General features: G+C 45.7%; 1 protein-coding gene across 3 annotated transcripts in view; it reads left to right on the top strand.

The window, feature by feature from the left end:
* Window positions 1-18,039, top strand: part of LOC130367538 (NXPE family member 3-like) — a 102,845-nt gene that overhangs the window by 50,682 nt on the left and 34,124 nt on the right. For all 3 annotated transcript variants that reach the window (XM_056569974.1, XM_056569972.1, XM_056569971.1), the window contains exons 3-4: window positions 10,229-10,720; window positions 12,410-12,630. In XM_056569974.1, the coding sequence (XP_056425949.1) occupies window positions 10,229-10,720; window positions 12,410-12,630 (713 nt within the window). The remainder of the gene's footprint in view (window positions 1-10,228; window positions 10,721-12,409; window positions 12,631-18,039) is intronic.

The following is an 18,039-nucleotide window of genomic DNA, read 5'->3' as shown; positions in this document are numbered from 1 at the left end:
TAATGTAGCCTTCTGATTTAGGCGCAACGTCTCCATTGCCGTGACCAGCCATGTTTTCAATCATTTGTTGGAGTAAATGTAGGAGTGGAATTACGTCGTTCATGGCGTAATTCGAGCGACTAACAAAAAAATGTGGCTTTCTCAAAGGGCCTCAGCAAACGGCAGGTGTCACGTATGAGCTGCCACTCGTTCACATTGAAGTTACACAGGGGAGTACTCCTATCTGCTTGTATCATCAAAAAATCCGTGATGGCTTTTCTTTGTTCGTATAGTCTGTCCAACATATGGAGGGTGGAACTCCAACGTGTGGCAACGTCACAAATGAGACTATGTTGTGGGATATGGTTCTGACGCTGCAGCTCAAGCAAAGTGTGCTTGGCGGTGTACGAGTGGCTGAAGTGCATGCACAGTTTCCTTGCCATTGTCAGGACGTCTTGCAAATGGGGTGAAGACTTGATGAACTTCTTGACAACCAGATTCAACACATGTGTCATGCAGGGAGAATGGTTCACACTTCCTTGTCGCAGCACGGCCACAATGTTCTTCCCGTTGTCGGTCACCATGGTTCCCATTTCCAGATTTCGTGGAGTAAGCCATACTTGGATTTCTTCCCTAATGAACTTTAGCAGTTCCTCCCCTATATGACTCCGTTCGCCAAGGCAAACCATGTGAAGGATGGCTTGACACCGCTGTGCCCTACACACGTGGTACGATGAAGGGCCACCGTGATTTGGACGTGCAGTGGAGGCCGAGGACACGGGGGAGGAGGAGGAAGAGGCGCACACTCTAAAAGGACCAACTGCCTGGGAGCCAATGCGTGGAGGAGGAAGCGGTGTGACCTGTCCAGGTTGCTGTTGTGGCTGTGCAGGAACAACATTTACCCAGTGGGTCGTAAAAGACATGTATTGTCCCTGCCCGTAGTAACAGCTCCACACGTCGGCGCTGCCGTGCACTTTTGAACACACCGACAGGCTCAAGGACTGGCCCACCTTCTCTTGTACAAACTTATGCAGGGCTGGTACTGCCTTCTTCGCAAAGAAATGACGGCTTGGGACTCTCCACCTCTGCTCGGCACAAGCCATCAATTGCCTGAAAGCTGGAGAGTCCACCAGTTGGAAAGGGAGGGACTGCAACACCAGCAACTTGGACAGGAGCACATTCAACTTCTGCGCCGTTGGATGAGTGGGCGCATACTGTTGTCTCTTGGACATGGCTTCGCCGATTGATTGTTGGCGGAATGGCTGACTACGAGCGGAGGAAGCAGGAGCGCAAGAAGGAGGGTTTGACACAATGCTCCCTTCGGCTGAGGTGGTGAAGCCTTGGCTGGATGACGGAGGGAGCGAATGGCCACTGGGTGATGCAGCAGGCTGGACCACTACCTCGGAGCCACGGTTATCCCAGGCCGCTTTATGGTGGTAAATCATGTGTTGACGCAGGCCCGTGGTGCCGATATTGGGACCCTGGCCACGCTTCACTTTCTGCCCACAGATTTTGCATGTGACTACGCTAAGGTCCTCCGGATTCTTTATGAAGAGCAACCACACCGCAGAGTAGCTGATTTTCCCACCCGCAGTCCGCACTATTTCACTGCTATTGGCGCCGTCTCCAGGAACCCCTGTTCCACTACCTCCCTGAATGGCAGCTTGCAGCGAAGCAGGTGGTCTCCCCCTGGCACGTTTGGCTCCTGAATTTCCACTACTGCCACCACCACGCTGATTGCCAACCGTGCTACCGCCTTGCTGCCTCATAGACAAAGAGCAAATCTCTTCTCCTGATGATGATGAAGTCCCGGCTTCTGCACCCGGCTCCCAATTGTGATCGGCTTCATCATCATCAAAAGATGTGTGCACATCACTGATGTCCTCCTCGTGTTCCACAACAGTGTCTGCCTCAGGACCCTGAGCAATTGAAACACCGCCTCCCACGTCACTCTCCGCATCACTACTTGCCCGCCTTGCGGAGCAAGCAACGCGTGTCTCCTCACTTTCTTGGCTGCCCATTAGCTGCTGACTGTCCTCTATTACATCGTCCTCACTAAATAGTGGAGCTGAACCCAAAGCATGAGATACTTCTTTGGGAGAGGGAACAGCATAGGACAAAGGCAATAGGATTACGGGGACTGCTCCCGGGCCATGCCAACTGAGGTTTGTGTCTGAGGGACCCATCGACTCTTGACTGGGGTTGTGAGATGTCGCTTGTTATGCTGGGGTTGAGTGTGCAAACCAATTGACGAGGAGAGATGGGTCGATGACACAACCGCTGGGTGTTAACGGGAGCTCAGGCCTATTGCTGCGACTCCTGCTGCCACTCGCCCCAAGTCTGCTGCCAACTCTGCCTGACGTATGTAGGCCTCTGCCCCTTCTCTGTGCACGTCCTGGCACTTCCCTGCCTGACATACTTAGTGCGTTTATGAGGGTATAGAACAGCAGCAGGCGATTACTTACGGCTGTCCCTTCAAAGTATATAGGCCCTAGACAGAATAACAGTTACTAAATAGTACACTCCTTTGTTGTATGTAGGCCATTTGCAATGATGAGCGCACTGTTAAGCGTATTTGTACGCAGGAAAAACTTTTTTTTTCTTTAATACACCGGCAGGTGTATAACGTGTGGTATAACACTGAATTTAGCACAGACACCGAAAAAAAGGTGGTATATGGTACGCTATTTGCTTGTATGTAGGCCCTTTGCAATGATAAGGCCACTGAAAAAGCATATTTGTACGCAGGAAAAACTTTTTTTTTTCTTTAATACACCGGCAGGTGTATAACGTGTGGTATAACACTGAATTTAGCAGAGAGACAGAGTAACAGGTGAAAAATGGTAAAAAGGCACTAAAGTCCACACTAATATGACTTATTTCTGAACAGCAGCAGGACCCAACTGGGCAGCACCACAGAAATGTTTTCTTTACAGGGATTAAACCCTAAATTGCTCTCTGTCACACAATTGTGAGAATCAGATTTGTGGAGCAACAGAAAAAACTCAATTGGGCTGAAAAAAGAGGAGATTAGATGCTCCATACAGGTAAAACAGCTGTGAGATCTATGACACAGGTGACTGCTATGCAGCACCTCTATGCCTGCTATATGGAGTAAGGAGAATAAGAGGGTTTTTCAAGAATCGTTCTCGGTCAGAACTGCAGCAACACTGTGCCCTGTGTCTTTCCCTAATGCTGATGTCACCGCTGCATATATGCTGTATAACGCCGTTGTATGCGATCAGCACACAGACGGGCAGTCACTTCCTTTCCCTATCTTGTGTGGAGAAGATATGACCAGAGGGAAGATGGCCGCCGATTATATAGGGCTGTGACATCACAGCGGTCAGTGAACACTGATAGGCTGCATCTGACATGTGATTCAGGGTCAGCTCGCCTTCCTTGATTCCTCTGCCAGCTTCCCGCCCTCCCATGGTGCCTTGCCCCATGTACTGACATGTGGAGCCGCCATCTTAGGTCTAAAACAGCCTAGAACGCAAGAAAATGGAGTTTAATAAAGGGATTCGTGCGATCGAATCGCGACCAAGTTCGTATTTGATCAGAATCAAATTTTTCCCGAAATTTGTAATGAATTCGGGTTCGTCAGATTCGATTCGCTCATCTCTACTAATAAACCATAGCTATACAAAGCACATGTGTACAGACAAGACTAAACTAAGAAACCATGGCTATACAAAGTACATGTGTACAGACAAGACTAATCTAAACTAATAAACCATGGCTATACAAAGTACATGTGTACAGACAAGAGTAAACTAAACTAATAAACCATGGATATACAAAGCACATGTGTACAGACAAGACTAAACTAATAAACCATGGATATACAAAGCACATGTGTACAGACAAGACTAAACTAATAGACTATGGTTATACAAAGTACATGTGTACAGACAAGACTAAACTAAGAAACCATGGCTATACAAAGTACATGTGTACAGACAAGACTAATCTAAACTAATAAACCATGGCTATACAAAGTACATGTGTACAGACAAGAGTAAACTAAACTAATAAACCATGGATATACAAAGCACATGTGTACAGACAAGACTAAACTAATAGACTATGGTTATACAAAGTACATGTGTACAGACAAGACTAAACTAAGAAACCATGGCTATACAAAGTACATGTGTACAGACAAGAGTAAACTAAACTAATAAACCATGGATATACAAAGCACATGTGTACAGACAAGACTAAACTAATAGACTATGGTTATACAAAGTACATGTGTACAGACAAGACTAAACTAATAGACTATGGTTATACAAAGCACATGTGTACAGACAAGACTAAACTAATAGACTATGGTTATACAAAGCACATGTGTACAGACAAGACTAAACTAATAGACTATGGTTATACAAAGCACATGTGTACAGACAAGACTAAACTAATAGACTATGGTTATACAAAGTACATGTGTACAGACAAGACTAAACTAATAAACTATGGTTATACAAAGTACTGTACACATCGCCACCCAGCTGGGCAGGGTGTTGCAGGGTCTGTGCTCCAGATACAGCAGGCAGGAAGAGAAAGCACTGTATGTCACCCCCTGCCTGACTTACACTGCAGCTGCCATCTGAACTGAAGTGAGCGCCCTCCTCCTCAGACTGAAGGAAGTGCTTATTACTCTGAATTAAGTTAAAGCACTTATTGATACCAGAGTTCTGTGAGCTGTAAGAGCCTGGTTGGTTGAGGTAGCACTAGAGGAATATTGCAGATCCTGGCTCCTCTGCAGTGTCCTTGTTACGCCTAGCGCTCCGGGCCCCCGCTCCTCCCCGGAGCGCTCACGGCGTCTTTCTCCCTGCAGCTCCCCGGTCAGTCCCGCTGACCGGGAGCGCTGCTCTGTCATGGCCGTTGGGGATGCGATTCGCACAGCGGGACGCGCCCGCTCGCGAATCGCATCCCAGGTCACTTACCCGTTCCCGTCCCCTGCTGTCGTGTGCTGGCGCGCGCGGCTCCGCTCTCTAGGGCGCGCGCGCGCCAGCTCCCTGAGACTTAAAGGGCCAGTGCACCAATGATTGGTGCCTGGCCCAATTAGCTTAATTGGCTCCCACCTGGTCCCTGACTATATCTAACCTCCTCCCATGCACTTCCTTGCCGGATCTTGTTGCCATCGTGCCAGTGAAAGCGTTCCTTGTGTGTTCCTAGCCTGTGTTCCAGACCTCCTGCCGTTGCCCCTGACTACGATCCTTGCTGCCTGCCCCGACCTTCTGCTACGTCCGACCTTGCTTCTGTCTACTCCCTTGTACCGCGCCTATCTTCAGCAGCCAGAGAGGTGAGCCGTTGCTAGTGGATACGACCTGGTCACTACCGCCGCAGCAAGACCATCCCGCTTTGCGGCGGGCTCTGGTGAAAACCAGTAGTGTCTTAGAACCGGTCCACCAGCACGGTCCTCGCCATCCCTCTCTGGCACAGAGGATCCACCTCCTGCCAGCCGGCATCGTGACAGTAGATCCGGCCATGGATCCCGCTGAAGTTCCTCTGCCAGTTGTCGCTGACCTCCCTACGCTGGTCGCCCAGCAAGCTCGTCAGATCGCCCAGCAGTCGCAACAGATAGCGCAACAAGATCACCAGCTGTCGTACTTGACCACCATGACACAGCAACTCCAGTCACAACTACAGCAAGTACAGTCACAGCTACAGCAGCAACAACCATCTCCTCCGCCAGCTCCTGCACCCCTTCCGCGGCGAGTGGCCGCTCCTAGCCTCCGCCTGTCCTTGCCGGACAAATTTAATGGGGACTCTAAGTTTTGCCGTGGCTTTCTTTCGCAATGTTCCCTGCACTTGGAGATGATGTCGGACCAGTTTCCTACTGAAAGGTCTAAGGTGGCTTTCGTAGTCAGCCTTCTGTCTGGAAAAGCCCTGTCATGGGCCACACCGCTCTGGGACCGCAATGACCCCGTCACTGCCTCTGTACACTCCTTCTTCTCGGAAATTCGAAGTGTCTTTGAGGAACCTGCCCGAGCCTCTTCTGCTGAGACTGCCCTGCTGAACCTGGTCCAGGGTAATTCCTCCGTTGGCGAGTACGCCATACAATTCCGTACTCTTGCTTCTGAACTATCCTGGAATAATGAGGCTCTCTGCGCGACCTTTAAAAAAGGCCTATCCAGCAACATTAAAGATGTTCTGGCCGCACGAGAGACTCCTGCTAACCTGCATGAACTCATTCATCTAGCCACTCGCATTGACATGCGTTTTTCTGAGAGGCATCAAGAGCTCCGCCAGGAAAAAGACTTAGATCTCTGGACACCTCTCCCACAGTCTCCACTGCAATCTGCGCCTAGGCCTCCCGCCGAGGAGGCCATGCAAGTGGATCGGTCTCGCCTGACCCTGGAAGAGAGGAATCGCCGTAAGGAAGAGAATCTTTGTCTGTACTGTGCCAGTACTGAACATTTTTTGGTGGATTGCCCAATCCGTCCTCCACGTCTGGGAAACGCACGCTCGCACCCAGCTCTCGTGGGTGTGGCGTCTCTTGATGCTAAGTCGGCTTCTCCCCGTCTCACGGTGCCTGTTCGGATTTCTACTTCAGCCAGCTCTCCCCTCTCAGCCGTGGCCTGCCTGGACTCTGGAGCTTCTGGGAATTTTATTCGGGAGTCCTTAGTGAATAAATTCCGCATTCCGGTGACCCGTCTTGTCAAGCCACTCCACATTTCCGCGGTCAACGGAGCCAGGTTGGATTGCACTGTGCGTTACCGCACGGAGCCCCTCCTAATGTGCATCGGACCTCATCACGAGGAAATTGTATTTTTTGTCCTTCCTAATTGCACTTCTGAAGTTCTCCTTGGACTACCCTGGCTTCAACACCATTCCCCAACCCTGGATTGGTCCACTGGGGAGATCAAGAGTTGGGGTCCCTCTTGTTCCAAGGACTGCCTTCAACCGGTTCCCAGTACTCCCTGCCGTGACCCTGTGGTTCCTCCTGTATCCGGTCCCCCTAAGGTCATTAAGGACTCTGCCTGCCACAGGAAATGCCCCTCCCCCCCTCCCAGTCCCATCAGGCAAGCCTCTGTGTCCCCTCATGGCCCTCGTCCTGGTGTCACACTGCCCCGTGCCAGGTCTCGCCCTCTGCCCTCTCTCCCCATTCCTACTCCTGCGGTTCTGCCTGCCGTTGAGGAATCCCTCCATCCTTTCCCGGTGTCCTCATCCCAGGGGAGGCAGTTACCGGACAAAGAGAAGGGGAGACCTAAGGGGGGGGGTACTGTTACGCCTAGCGCTCCGGGCCCCCGCTCCTCCCCGGAGCGCTCACGGCGTCTTTCTCCCTGCAGCTCCCCGGTCAGTCCCGCTGACCGGGAGCGCTGCTCTGTCATGGCCGTTGGGGATGCGATTCGCACAGCGGGACGCGCCCGCTCGCGAATCGCATCCCAGGTCACTTACCCGTTCCCGTCCCCTGCTGTCGTGTGCTGGCGCGCGCGGCTCCGCTCTCTAGGGCGCGCGCGCGCCAGCTCCCTGAGACTTAAAGGGCCAGTGCACCAATGATTGGTGCCTGGCCCAATTAGCTTAATTGGCTCCCACCTGGTCCCTGACTATATCTAACCTCCTCCCATGCACTTCCTTGCCGGATCTTGTTGCCATCGTGCCAGTGAAAGCGTTCCTTGTGTGTTCCTAGCCTGTGTTCCAGACCTCCTGCCGTTGCCCCTGACTACGATCCTTGCTGCCTGCCCCGACCTTCTGCTACGTCCGACCTTGCTTCTGTCTACTCCCTTGTACCGCGCCTATCTTCAGCAGCCAGAGAGGTGAGCCGTTGCTAGTGGATACGACCTGGTCACTACCGCCGCAGCAAGACCATCCCGCTTTGCGGCGGGCTCTGGTGAAAACCAGTAGTGTCTTAGAACCGGTCCACCAGCACGGTCCTCGCCATCCCTCTCTGGCACAGAGGATCCACCTCCTGCCAGCCGGCATCGTGACAGTCCTTACCTGTCCTGTATGGCGCCATAGACGTCTGCAGGCAGTTATTGGTCATGTGTCTGATCTGTACAGCTCCTGGATCTTCTGCAGTGTCCTCACCTGTCCTGTATGACACCACATAAGTCTTTAGGTAGTTATAGGTTATGTATCTGATCTGTACAGCTCCTTGTTCCTATGCAGTCTCCTCACCTGTCCTGTATGGCACCATTGAGGTCTGCAGGAAGTTATGTGTTATGTATTTGTCATCATATAACTGCATGCACAAAATCAAATCATTAGATAATAACCATGTATCATATAGGATTCCTAGCACATAAAGGACTAAGGGCTTACAGGTATGCCCTTGAGTCCTGATGTTTTGGGACCAAGTGCGTACCTGTACGCCCTGGTCCTGTTACCTGAGTTTGAACAGTGCTCATGAGTTACGCACGTTTCATACCTGGTGGGTCCCGGTTGCTATCAGTAGCCAGGATAATGTCGGGCAACCCCAATCGGGCCAATGCCCATAATTAACCCTTTAAAAACCACAATTAAAGTTGATTGCTGACTCAGAATGCGGGGTTAACAGTTCCGGCTAGCTCAGGGGAGCCTACCAGGACCATTGCAGTGAAATTGTGATGTCCCAATCAGCTTAGTGGATGGCGGCAGCACCCTTACCTGCATCCTCACTGTCCGATCAGTGCTCTGAAGCTCCAGCCAGCCATGGCAAGCTGGAGCAGCCGGGCACTGATAACACTGATTAATGCTGAGGCAAAGCATGAACAGTATTTGCAAGTACAAGATTGCATGGTATAGCTCCCTATGGGGACTAAAAAGGTAAAAAAGTGTATAATAAAAAGTTAATAAAAGTGAATTAACCCCTTCCCTAATGAAAGTTTGAATCACCCCCTTTTCCCATTCATTGAAAGAAAATAATGTTATAAAAAATAAACATAATCATATGTGGTACCGTCGCGTGCGTAAATGTCGGAACTATTTAAATAAAAGGTTAGTTAAACCATAAAAAAAAAAATTGTTAAAAAGTGATCAAAAATTCCAATCAAAACAAAACTGTTAACTACAGATCACTACACAAAAAAATAGCCCTCATATAGCCCCCTTTGCAGAAAAATGTAAAAGTTATAGGGGTCAGAAGATGACAATTTTTAACATTCTAATTTTGGTGCATGTAGTTATAATTTTTTTAACCCCTTAACAATGCAGGACGTAAATGTACATCCTAGTGAGGTGGTACTTAACGCACCAGGACATACATTTAAGTTCAGTACATGACCGTGAGCATCGGAGCAATGCTCGGGTCATGCGCGGAAATTCCCGGCTGCTGATAGCAGCCAGGGACCCGCCGGTAATGGACGATATCCGCGATCTCGCGGATGTCTGCCATTAACCTCTCAAATGCGGTGGTCAATACAGATCACGGCATCTGCGGGAGTGCGGTCAGAAAAATGCATAATCGGATCGCCCGCAGCGCTGCCACGGTGATCCGATCATCTGTAATGGCAGACGGAGGTCCCCTCACCTGTCTCCGTCTGTCTCCCAGTGTCTTCTGCTCTGGTCTGTGATTGAGTAGACCAGAGCAGAAGATCGCCGATAACACTGATCCGTGCCATGCCCTATGCACAGCACTAAACCGTATTAGAAATCAAATAATTGCTATAAATAGTTTCCTATGGGGACTATTAAAGTGTAAAAATAAAAGTGAAAAAAGGGAAAAATAAAAGTAAAAAAAATTAGAAAAATCCCCTCCCCCAATAAAAATTTAAATTGTCCCTTTTTCCCCATTTTACCCCCAAAAAGTGTAAAACATTTTTTAATAAACATATTTGGAATTGCCATGTACGTAAATATCAAAACTATTAAAATTTAATGTTGATTATCCCGTACGGTGAATGTCGTTAAACGGAAAATACATAAAAAGTCCAAAATTGCTGCTTTTTTATAACATTTTATTCCCCAAAAAAATTGATGGGGGGATCATAAAGAGAGGGACATTCTATTCTCCTGAAACGCTAAGTCACATGAGACTTAAAGGAAATAAACAGATATACTGGTTAAAATTGACTATGGCCCTGAATTGATTCCAGGTATACTTTTGGGATCGTCTACGAGGATGGGCCTATTTGGTGGAGTACAACTTTTGTTTAGCCCTTGGGCACATCAATCAAAAATGTGGAATCTGTAGTACATGTCGTTCAGTACTGTGTGGTTCAGTAATTGGGCATTGCCATCTGTATGAAGCATTCCCATAACACTTTTCTCCTTAATATAGTTTACCATTACCAATGTTCCCAATTGTTCAATTCTTCAGTTCATCTTCAGATTTACCTTGAAGGAACTTTCCATAAAGGTGGGCGGTAAACTAGCAGCTCCAACTACGACAACATGGCCAAAGACGACCCAGCTGGACGAGGAGCTTGACAATCTCTTGAAGATGACAGAATGGCCACTGCCCCCAGCGAATACAAGTTTGGAATTTTCCACCCATCCAGAGAAATCCATATTTTTCTTGCTCCTTCCTCGCTCCACCTATGTTGTGGGGGAGAAGTTGGAGGTCCATGTCATGGCCAAGGACCTTAAAGGTCGAGCTAAGAAATATGGTGGAGATTATTTCCATGCCAAGCTTCATTCTCCAAGACTTAAAGCTGGTGTGAGCGGATCTGTGATCGACCATCGCAATGGATCCTACACGGCCTCCTTTATTCTTCAGTGGCCGGGGCAGACCATGGTCTCCATAAAGCTCATGCACTCCAGTGAAGCCATCGCCATTCTGCATGAGAAAAGGATCACACGGCCAGACAAGGTAAAGTGATCCAGTTCCTGGTGTACAGACTTCCAGTGTACAGAGGTGAAAGGGGATAACCAATGCACAATGACCTTTCTTGTGGTCTGTGACTTAGTTTTCCCAGTGTAAATGCTGCTTCTCTAGGGGGTGTTTGCACTGTGTTCATCTGATGCATTTATTAAAGGGGTACTCCGCCCCTAGACATGCAATAAGATGTCCGATCACAGGGTTCCCGCCGCTGGAGACCCCCCCCCCCCCACGATCTCCCTGCTGCAGCCAGCATTCATTTAGAGTCATGAAGTCATGGCCAAGCCTGCTTGTGACGTCCTGGTCACGCCCCCTCAATGCAAGCCTATGGGAGGGGGTGTGACGGCTGCCACGCCCCCTACTATAGACTTGCATTGAGGGTGTCGGTCTGTGACATCACTAGCGGGGCGTGGCCGCATCGTCAGTCATCCAGCACGCTGAAGTTCGCTCCGTGCATTGGATGTCTGGGGTGCCGCAGCCGAGATGGCGGGGGTCCTTTGCATAGGGGATAAGATGTCTAGGGGCAGAGTACCCCTTTAAGCAATGCAGTGTAGAGTGTTAGTTTGAAACACTGATCTTAGATAGAGGATGAGATGAATGCCATGATCCCTGGTGCTTTAGGGGATTAGATGGGTTAATTGAGTAGTGGTAAAAGGTAGGTTTACTTAATCAATTACTGCGCCCCTCAGCACTGCCGTGCAAGTTACAGACCCACTGGTGCCTAATGGCAAATACAGTGCTGCCTTTCTGTATATGGCAGGAGGCTTGTTTTTCAAGCCCAGCGAGTGAGAGAGAAGTGGCAAAGAGCCAGCTCACTTTAAAAAAAACACCCGTCAGGAGATCATGTGTCCCCTGAGACTCTTAGTCCACTCCAGTCCACAACAGATAAGTCAGCCATTCAGTACATGGTAATTTATGTGAGTTCCCCATTTTAACGGCTTGAGTAGTGAATCCGCTGTATCACTGAAGAAAGCTGCACCAGGGTGTGGAGTCTAAGAAGTCGCTGGTATTCACCAGAGCTGGCCGCAAGGTGGGATGGACTTGCTGCGGTATGTGACTCCCAGGCCGTTACCCCTGGTACAACTGACTCACAGTGTCCGCCGAAGTAAGGCGAGATGGTAAGGGAAACTCAGTCAGTGGACTGGCAGGAAGGTCAGGGCAGGTGGCGAGATGGGTGGTCAGGAAACTTAGCAAACGGTACTGGAACATGGTAAGGCAGAAACAACTTGGAAATGCTTTCTCTTAGGCTAGGAGGCACAAAGATCCAGCAGCGGTCAATGGGAAGCGTGGAACACTTATATGGCCAGCACCCGACAGAGACAAATTATCTGTGCGCTGGCCCTTTAGATCTCAAAGAGCCGGCATGCGTGCCCTAGGAGGTGGGTGCATGCACCGGCAATGAGAAAGAGAAGAGGTGCCGGGAACGCGGTTGGGAGAGTACGGCCACAGCCCGAAACGCGAGCCGCAGTGCTGCCCGTGGCAGATACAGCACGGGGCGATGAGGTAGGAGTGTGCCCGCGGTCAGTATTTCTGGCCACGGAGCTACTTATTATACTCATGCTTTAGTCCTAGTAGCTGAGGGTTGCGCATTAAGGCATTGTGAGTCACATGAGACCTCGCGGCTGTAGAGGTTATTTCTTAACCATATCATGTCCCTTTTTGTCATTATCTTTGCCCCAGGTTTTCTTCAAAGGCTACTTTATGCAAAATGCGACAGTAGAAGTGGTAGAATGTAACTTTAACCTCCCCGGACAAGACGTCTGTGAATATTATGATTCCCGGAATGAAGAAAAATGGGTGTGCCAGAGGCCTAAAACACTGCCATGTGATGCTTATCGGGACCATTCATCTGGAGGCAATCGTAAAATCCTAAGTAAAGAAGAATATGAGTTCTTCTCCATGTAATTCGTTGATTTCTTTCATTATAGCTCATTTTGTATAAACTGTTATAGGATTAGTTTGGTTTAAAAATGGGGGAAGCACCCTGGATCCGCGGCTAGCACAGTAACCTTGGGATGCTGGGTGCACGGGGTCAGTGTATTCTTCTCATGTCTCCAAGGGTTTCTTCTGGGCTTCTGCTTTTCTGCCACAGCCCAGAATGATAGGTGATGGCTTCCTATGAAATCCACCTTGGTGTATGTGTGACTGAGATAGGGAAACTAGATGTGAATACTTTAAGACTATATATGAAAAATTAGGACTACTACTACTACTATTACTACTACTACTCTATTACTATTACCTCTGCTACTACTACTATTACTACTATTACGATTACTACTACTATACTACTACTACTCTGCTACTACTACTATTACTACAACTACTACTACTATTACTACTACTGTTACTTCTACTACTACTATTACTACTACTACTACTATTATTATGACTACTACTACTATTCCTATTGCTACTAATGCTACTACTACTATTACTACTATAACTACTACTACTATTACTACTATTACGACTACTACTACTACTATTACTACTACTATTACTATTACTACTACTATTACTCTACTACTACTATTACCATTACTACTACTACTCTGCTAACACTACTCTACTACTACTACTACTACTACTCTACTACTACTATTATTACTATTATTACTATTTATTACTATTACTACTACTACTAATACTACGATTACTACTACTACTATTACAACTATTACTACTATTACTACTACTATTAATTCTACTACTACTTTTGCTACTATTACTATTATTACAACTACTACTACTACTATTACTACTATAACTACTATTACTACTACTATTACTCTACTACTACTACTACTATTACCATTATTACTACTACTCTACTATTACTCTACTACTTCTACTACTACTACTCTACTACTACTACTACTACTACTACTCTACTACTAATACTATTACTATTGCTACTACTATTACTACTATTACGACTACTACTATTACTACTATTACGACTACTACTATTACTACTACTACTACTACTACTATTACTACTATAACTACTATTACTCTACTACTACTACTACTATTACCATTATTACTACTACTCTACTACTACTCTACTACTACTACTACTATTACTATTACTACTACTACTACTATTACTACTACTATTAATACTACTATTACTACTACTATTACGACTACTATTACTACTACTACTATTACTACTACTATTAATACTACTACGACTATTACCTCTACTACTATTACTTCTACTATCACTACTACTATTACTTCTATTACTACTACTATTACTACTATTACAACTACTAATACTATTACTAATACTATTCCTACTACTACTATTACTCTACTACTACGACTATTATAAACATTGCTACTACTTCTATAACTAATACTACTCTACTACTACTACTCTACTACTACTACTACTATTACTACTACTACTATTACAACTATTACTACTATTACTACTACTATTAATTCTACTTCCCCTGGTTGGACTTGATGGACGTATGTCTTTTTTCAACCATACTAACTATGTAACTATGTAACTATGTAACTATGTACTACTATTACTATAACTACTTCTACTATTACTATTACTACTATTACAACTATTACTACTATTATTACTTCTACTACTATTACTTCTACTACTACTATTACTACTACTACTAGTATTACGACTACTACTACTACTATTACTACTACTATTACTACCATTACGACTACTACTACTACTACTATTACTACTATTATGGCTACTACTATTACTACTACTACTACTACTATTACTACTATTACTATTACTACTACTACTATTACTATTACTCTACTACTACTACTACTATTACCATTACTACTACTTCTATTACTCTACTACTACTACTCTACTACTACTATTATTACTACTATTACTATTAATACTACTACTATTACTTACTACTACTACTACTACTACTATTACTACTACTATTAGTATTACTATTCCTTCTACTACTATTACTTCTACTACTATTACTTCTACTTCTACTATTATATATATATTTTTTTAGATATATAAATGCAAAAAAAACAAGGACAGAGCATGTAGGACACCTTAATAATGATAATGGGGAGGTTGTCACAGGCGATCAAGAGAAGGCGGAGCTACTGAATGGGTTCTTTAGTTCTGTATACACTATGGAAAAAGGAGCTGACATTGGCCAGGTCAGTGCTGGTAACACATCATGTACAGGTCAGTGCTGGTAACACATCATGTAATGTACTGAACTGGCTTAATGTAGAGATAATACAAGGTAAGTTAAGTAAAGTAAATGTAAGCAAATCTCCAGGGCCAGATGGACTACACCCAAGAGTTCTTAGAGAGGTAAGTTCAGTAATATCTGTACCCCTGTTCATGATATTTAGAGGTTCTCTGGTGTCTGGTATTGTGCCAAGGGACTGGCGCAAGGCTAATGTGGTGCCAATCTTCAAAAAGGGCTCTAGGGCTTCCCCAGGAAACTATAGACCGGTAAGTTTCACGTGCATTGTGGGTAAATTGTTTGAAGGACTTATAAGGGAGTACATAGAGGAATACATAGGGGATAATTGTATTATAAGTGATAGCCAGCATGGGTTTACTAAGGATAGAAGTTGTCAAACCAATTTAATTTGCTTTTATGAAGAGGTGAGTAGAAGCCTAGACAGAGGAATGGCTGTGGATATAGAGGGGGGCTGTGTATATAGAGGGGGGCTGTGTATATAGAGGAATGGCTGTGGATATAGTGTTTCTGGATTTTGCTAAAGCGTTTGATACTGTCCCTCATAGACGTCTGACAGGTAAGTTAAGGTCTTTGGGTTTGGAAATTTTAGTTTGTAACTGGATTGAACACTGGCTCATGGATCGTACCCAGAGAGTGGTGGTCAATGATTCGTACTCTGATTGGTCCCCGGTTATTAGTGGTGTACCCCAAGGTTCAGTACTGGGCCCGCTGCTGTTTAATTTATTTATCAATGATATAGAGAATGGTATTAACAGCTCTGTTTCTATCTTTGCAGATGACACCAAGCTTTGTAGCACGGTACAGTCTATAGAGGATGTGCATAAGTTACAAGATGACTTGGATAGACTAAGTGTCTGGGCATCCACTTGGCAAATGAGGTTCAATGTGGATAAATGTAAAGTTATGCATCTGGGTACTAATAACCTGCATGCATCGTATGTCTTAGGGGGGATTAAACTGGCAGAGTCACTGGTAGAGAAGGATCTGGGTGTACTTGTAGATCACAGACTACAGAATAGCACAATGTCAGGCTGCTGCTTCCAAAGCCGGCAGGATATTGTCATGTATCAAAAGAGGCATGGACTCAAGGGACAGGGACATAATACTCCCCCTTTATAAAGCATTGGTACGGCCTCACCTGGAATATGCTGTTCAGTTTTGGGCACCTGTCCATAAAAGGGACACTGCGGAGTTGGAAAGGGTGCAGAGACGTGCGACTAAACTAATATGGGGCATGGAACATCTTAGCTATAAGGAGCGATTAAAGGAGTTACAATTGTTTAGTCTTGAGAAGAGACGTTTAAGGGGGATATGATAAACGTATATAAGAATATTAATGGCCCATACAAAAAATATGGAGAAAAACTGTTCCAGGTTAAACCCCCCCAAAGGACGAGGGGGCACTCCCTCCGTCTGGAGAAGAAAAGGTTTAGTCTAAAGGGGCGACACGCCTTCTTTACCATGAGAACTGTGAATTTATGGAACGGTCTACCTCAGGAACTGGTCACAGCAGGAACTATTAACAGCATTAAAACAGGATTAGATACATTCCTGGAACAAAATAACATTAATGCTTATGAAGAAATATAAAATCCCATCCCTTCCCCAATATCGCGCCACACCCCTACCCCTTAATTCCCTGGTTGAACTTGATGGACATATGTCTTTTTTCGACCGTACTAACTATGTAACTATGTAACTATTATTACTATTACTACTACTACTATTACTACTATTACGACTACTACTACTATTACTAAGATTACGACTAGTACTACTACTATTCTACTACAACTACTATTACTGTTACTATTACTACTACTACTATTATTACTCTACTACTACTACTATTACCATTACTACTTCTACTATTACTACTACTCTACTACTACTCTACTACTACTACTATTACTACTATTGATATGACTACTACTACTACTATTACTACTACTATATTACTACTACTATTACTACTACTATTACTTCTACTACTATTACTTCTACTACTACTATTACTACTACTATTACGACTACTATTACTACTACTACTATTATGTCTACTACTACTATTACGACTACTACTACTGCTATTACTACTACTATTACTTCTACTACTACTATTACTACTGCTATTACTACTACTATTACTATTACTACTACTATTACTACTACTATTACTTCTACTACTACTATTACTACTACTATAACAGATTTAAGGGAAGTGGTAGGATCCAGACCACTTATCACCTATCATAAGGGGCAAAGTATCAGTGACAGACTAGTACATAGCCACCTACAAACCATGGCTCCACAAACGTGGTTGGGTATGAGTACCACAGCGGGCCTGTGGTCACATATTAAAAACTAAAAACATTGATGACCCCCTCTCAGATGCTACAATTCCCATTAAACATTTCATAAACTGCAGTTCCAAGGGGGATATCTATTTGGCCCTCTGTAACTGCGGAAGGAGGTATGTACGGAAGACGATACGAGAATTCCGACGACGGATACTTGAGCATGTGGGAGACGTTCGCAATAGCAGAAATACCCCCGTCGCTACCCACATAAATACAGTACATAATGGTGACATGTCACAGATGAAGTTTATGGTATCGAGTTGGTTAAACCACCACCAAGAGGTGGTGACTGGGATAGATCCATACTGCAACGCGAATGGAGATGGATCTATAGGTTACAGACGATGGACCCTGTGGGCCTCAATGAGCAAATTTCTTATACATGTTTTATTTGATCTATTTTCTAGACGGGGGTTGATTTGTTCGGATCACTATTCCCAGGGTGGCTCTGTGAGGCAGTTAGGAGAGATCCCAGTGGATCTTTGTCTAGATGGCCACCCTTTAGACAGGGTGTTATAGGGCGACCATAGGAGGTTCCTATCTATCCGGTACCGCCCTTATTAGGGCGTCCATGCTGCTTAGGGCTAGGTAACCCAGGATAGGACTCTACAGGGAACTATTAGGACTCCCTAGGCCCCTGCTATCCTCCCTCTGTCCCCATACCCTCTAGGGCACCCGGTCCAAATTCCTTGATCCCAATAAATTCCCC

The sequence above is a fragment of the Hyla sarda genome, chromosome 4 (assembly GCF_029499605.1).
Source record: "Hyla sarda isolate aHylSar1 chromosome 4, aHylSar1.hap1, whole genome shotgun sequence".
NCBI lineage: Eukaryota > Metazoa > Chordata > Amphibia > Anura > Hylidae > Hyla > Hyla sarda.
Note: the sequence above shows the minus strand (reverse complement) of the source record. Positions and strands in the feature narration are given on the sequence as shown.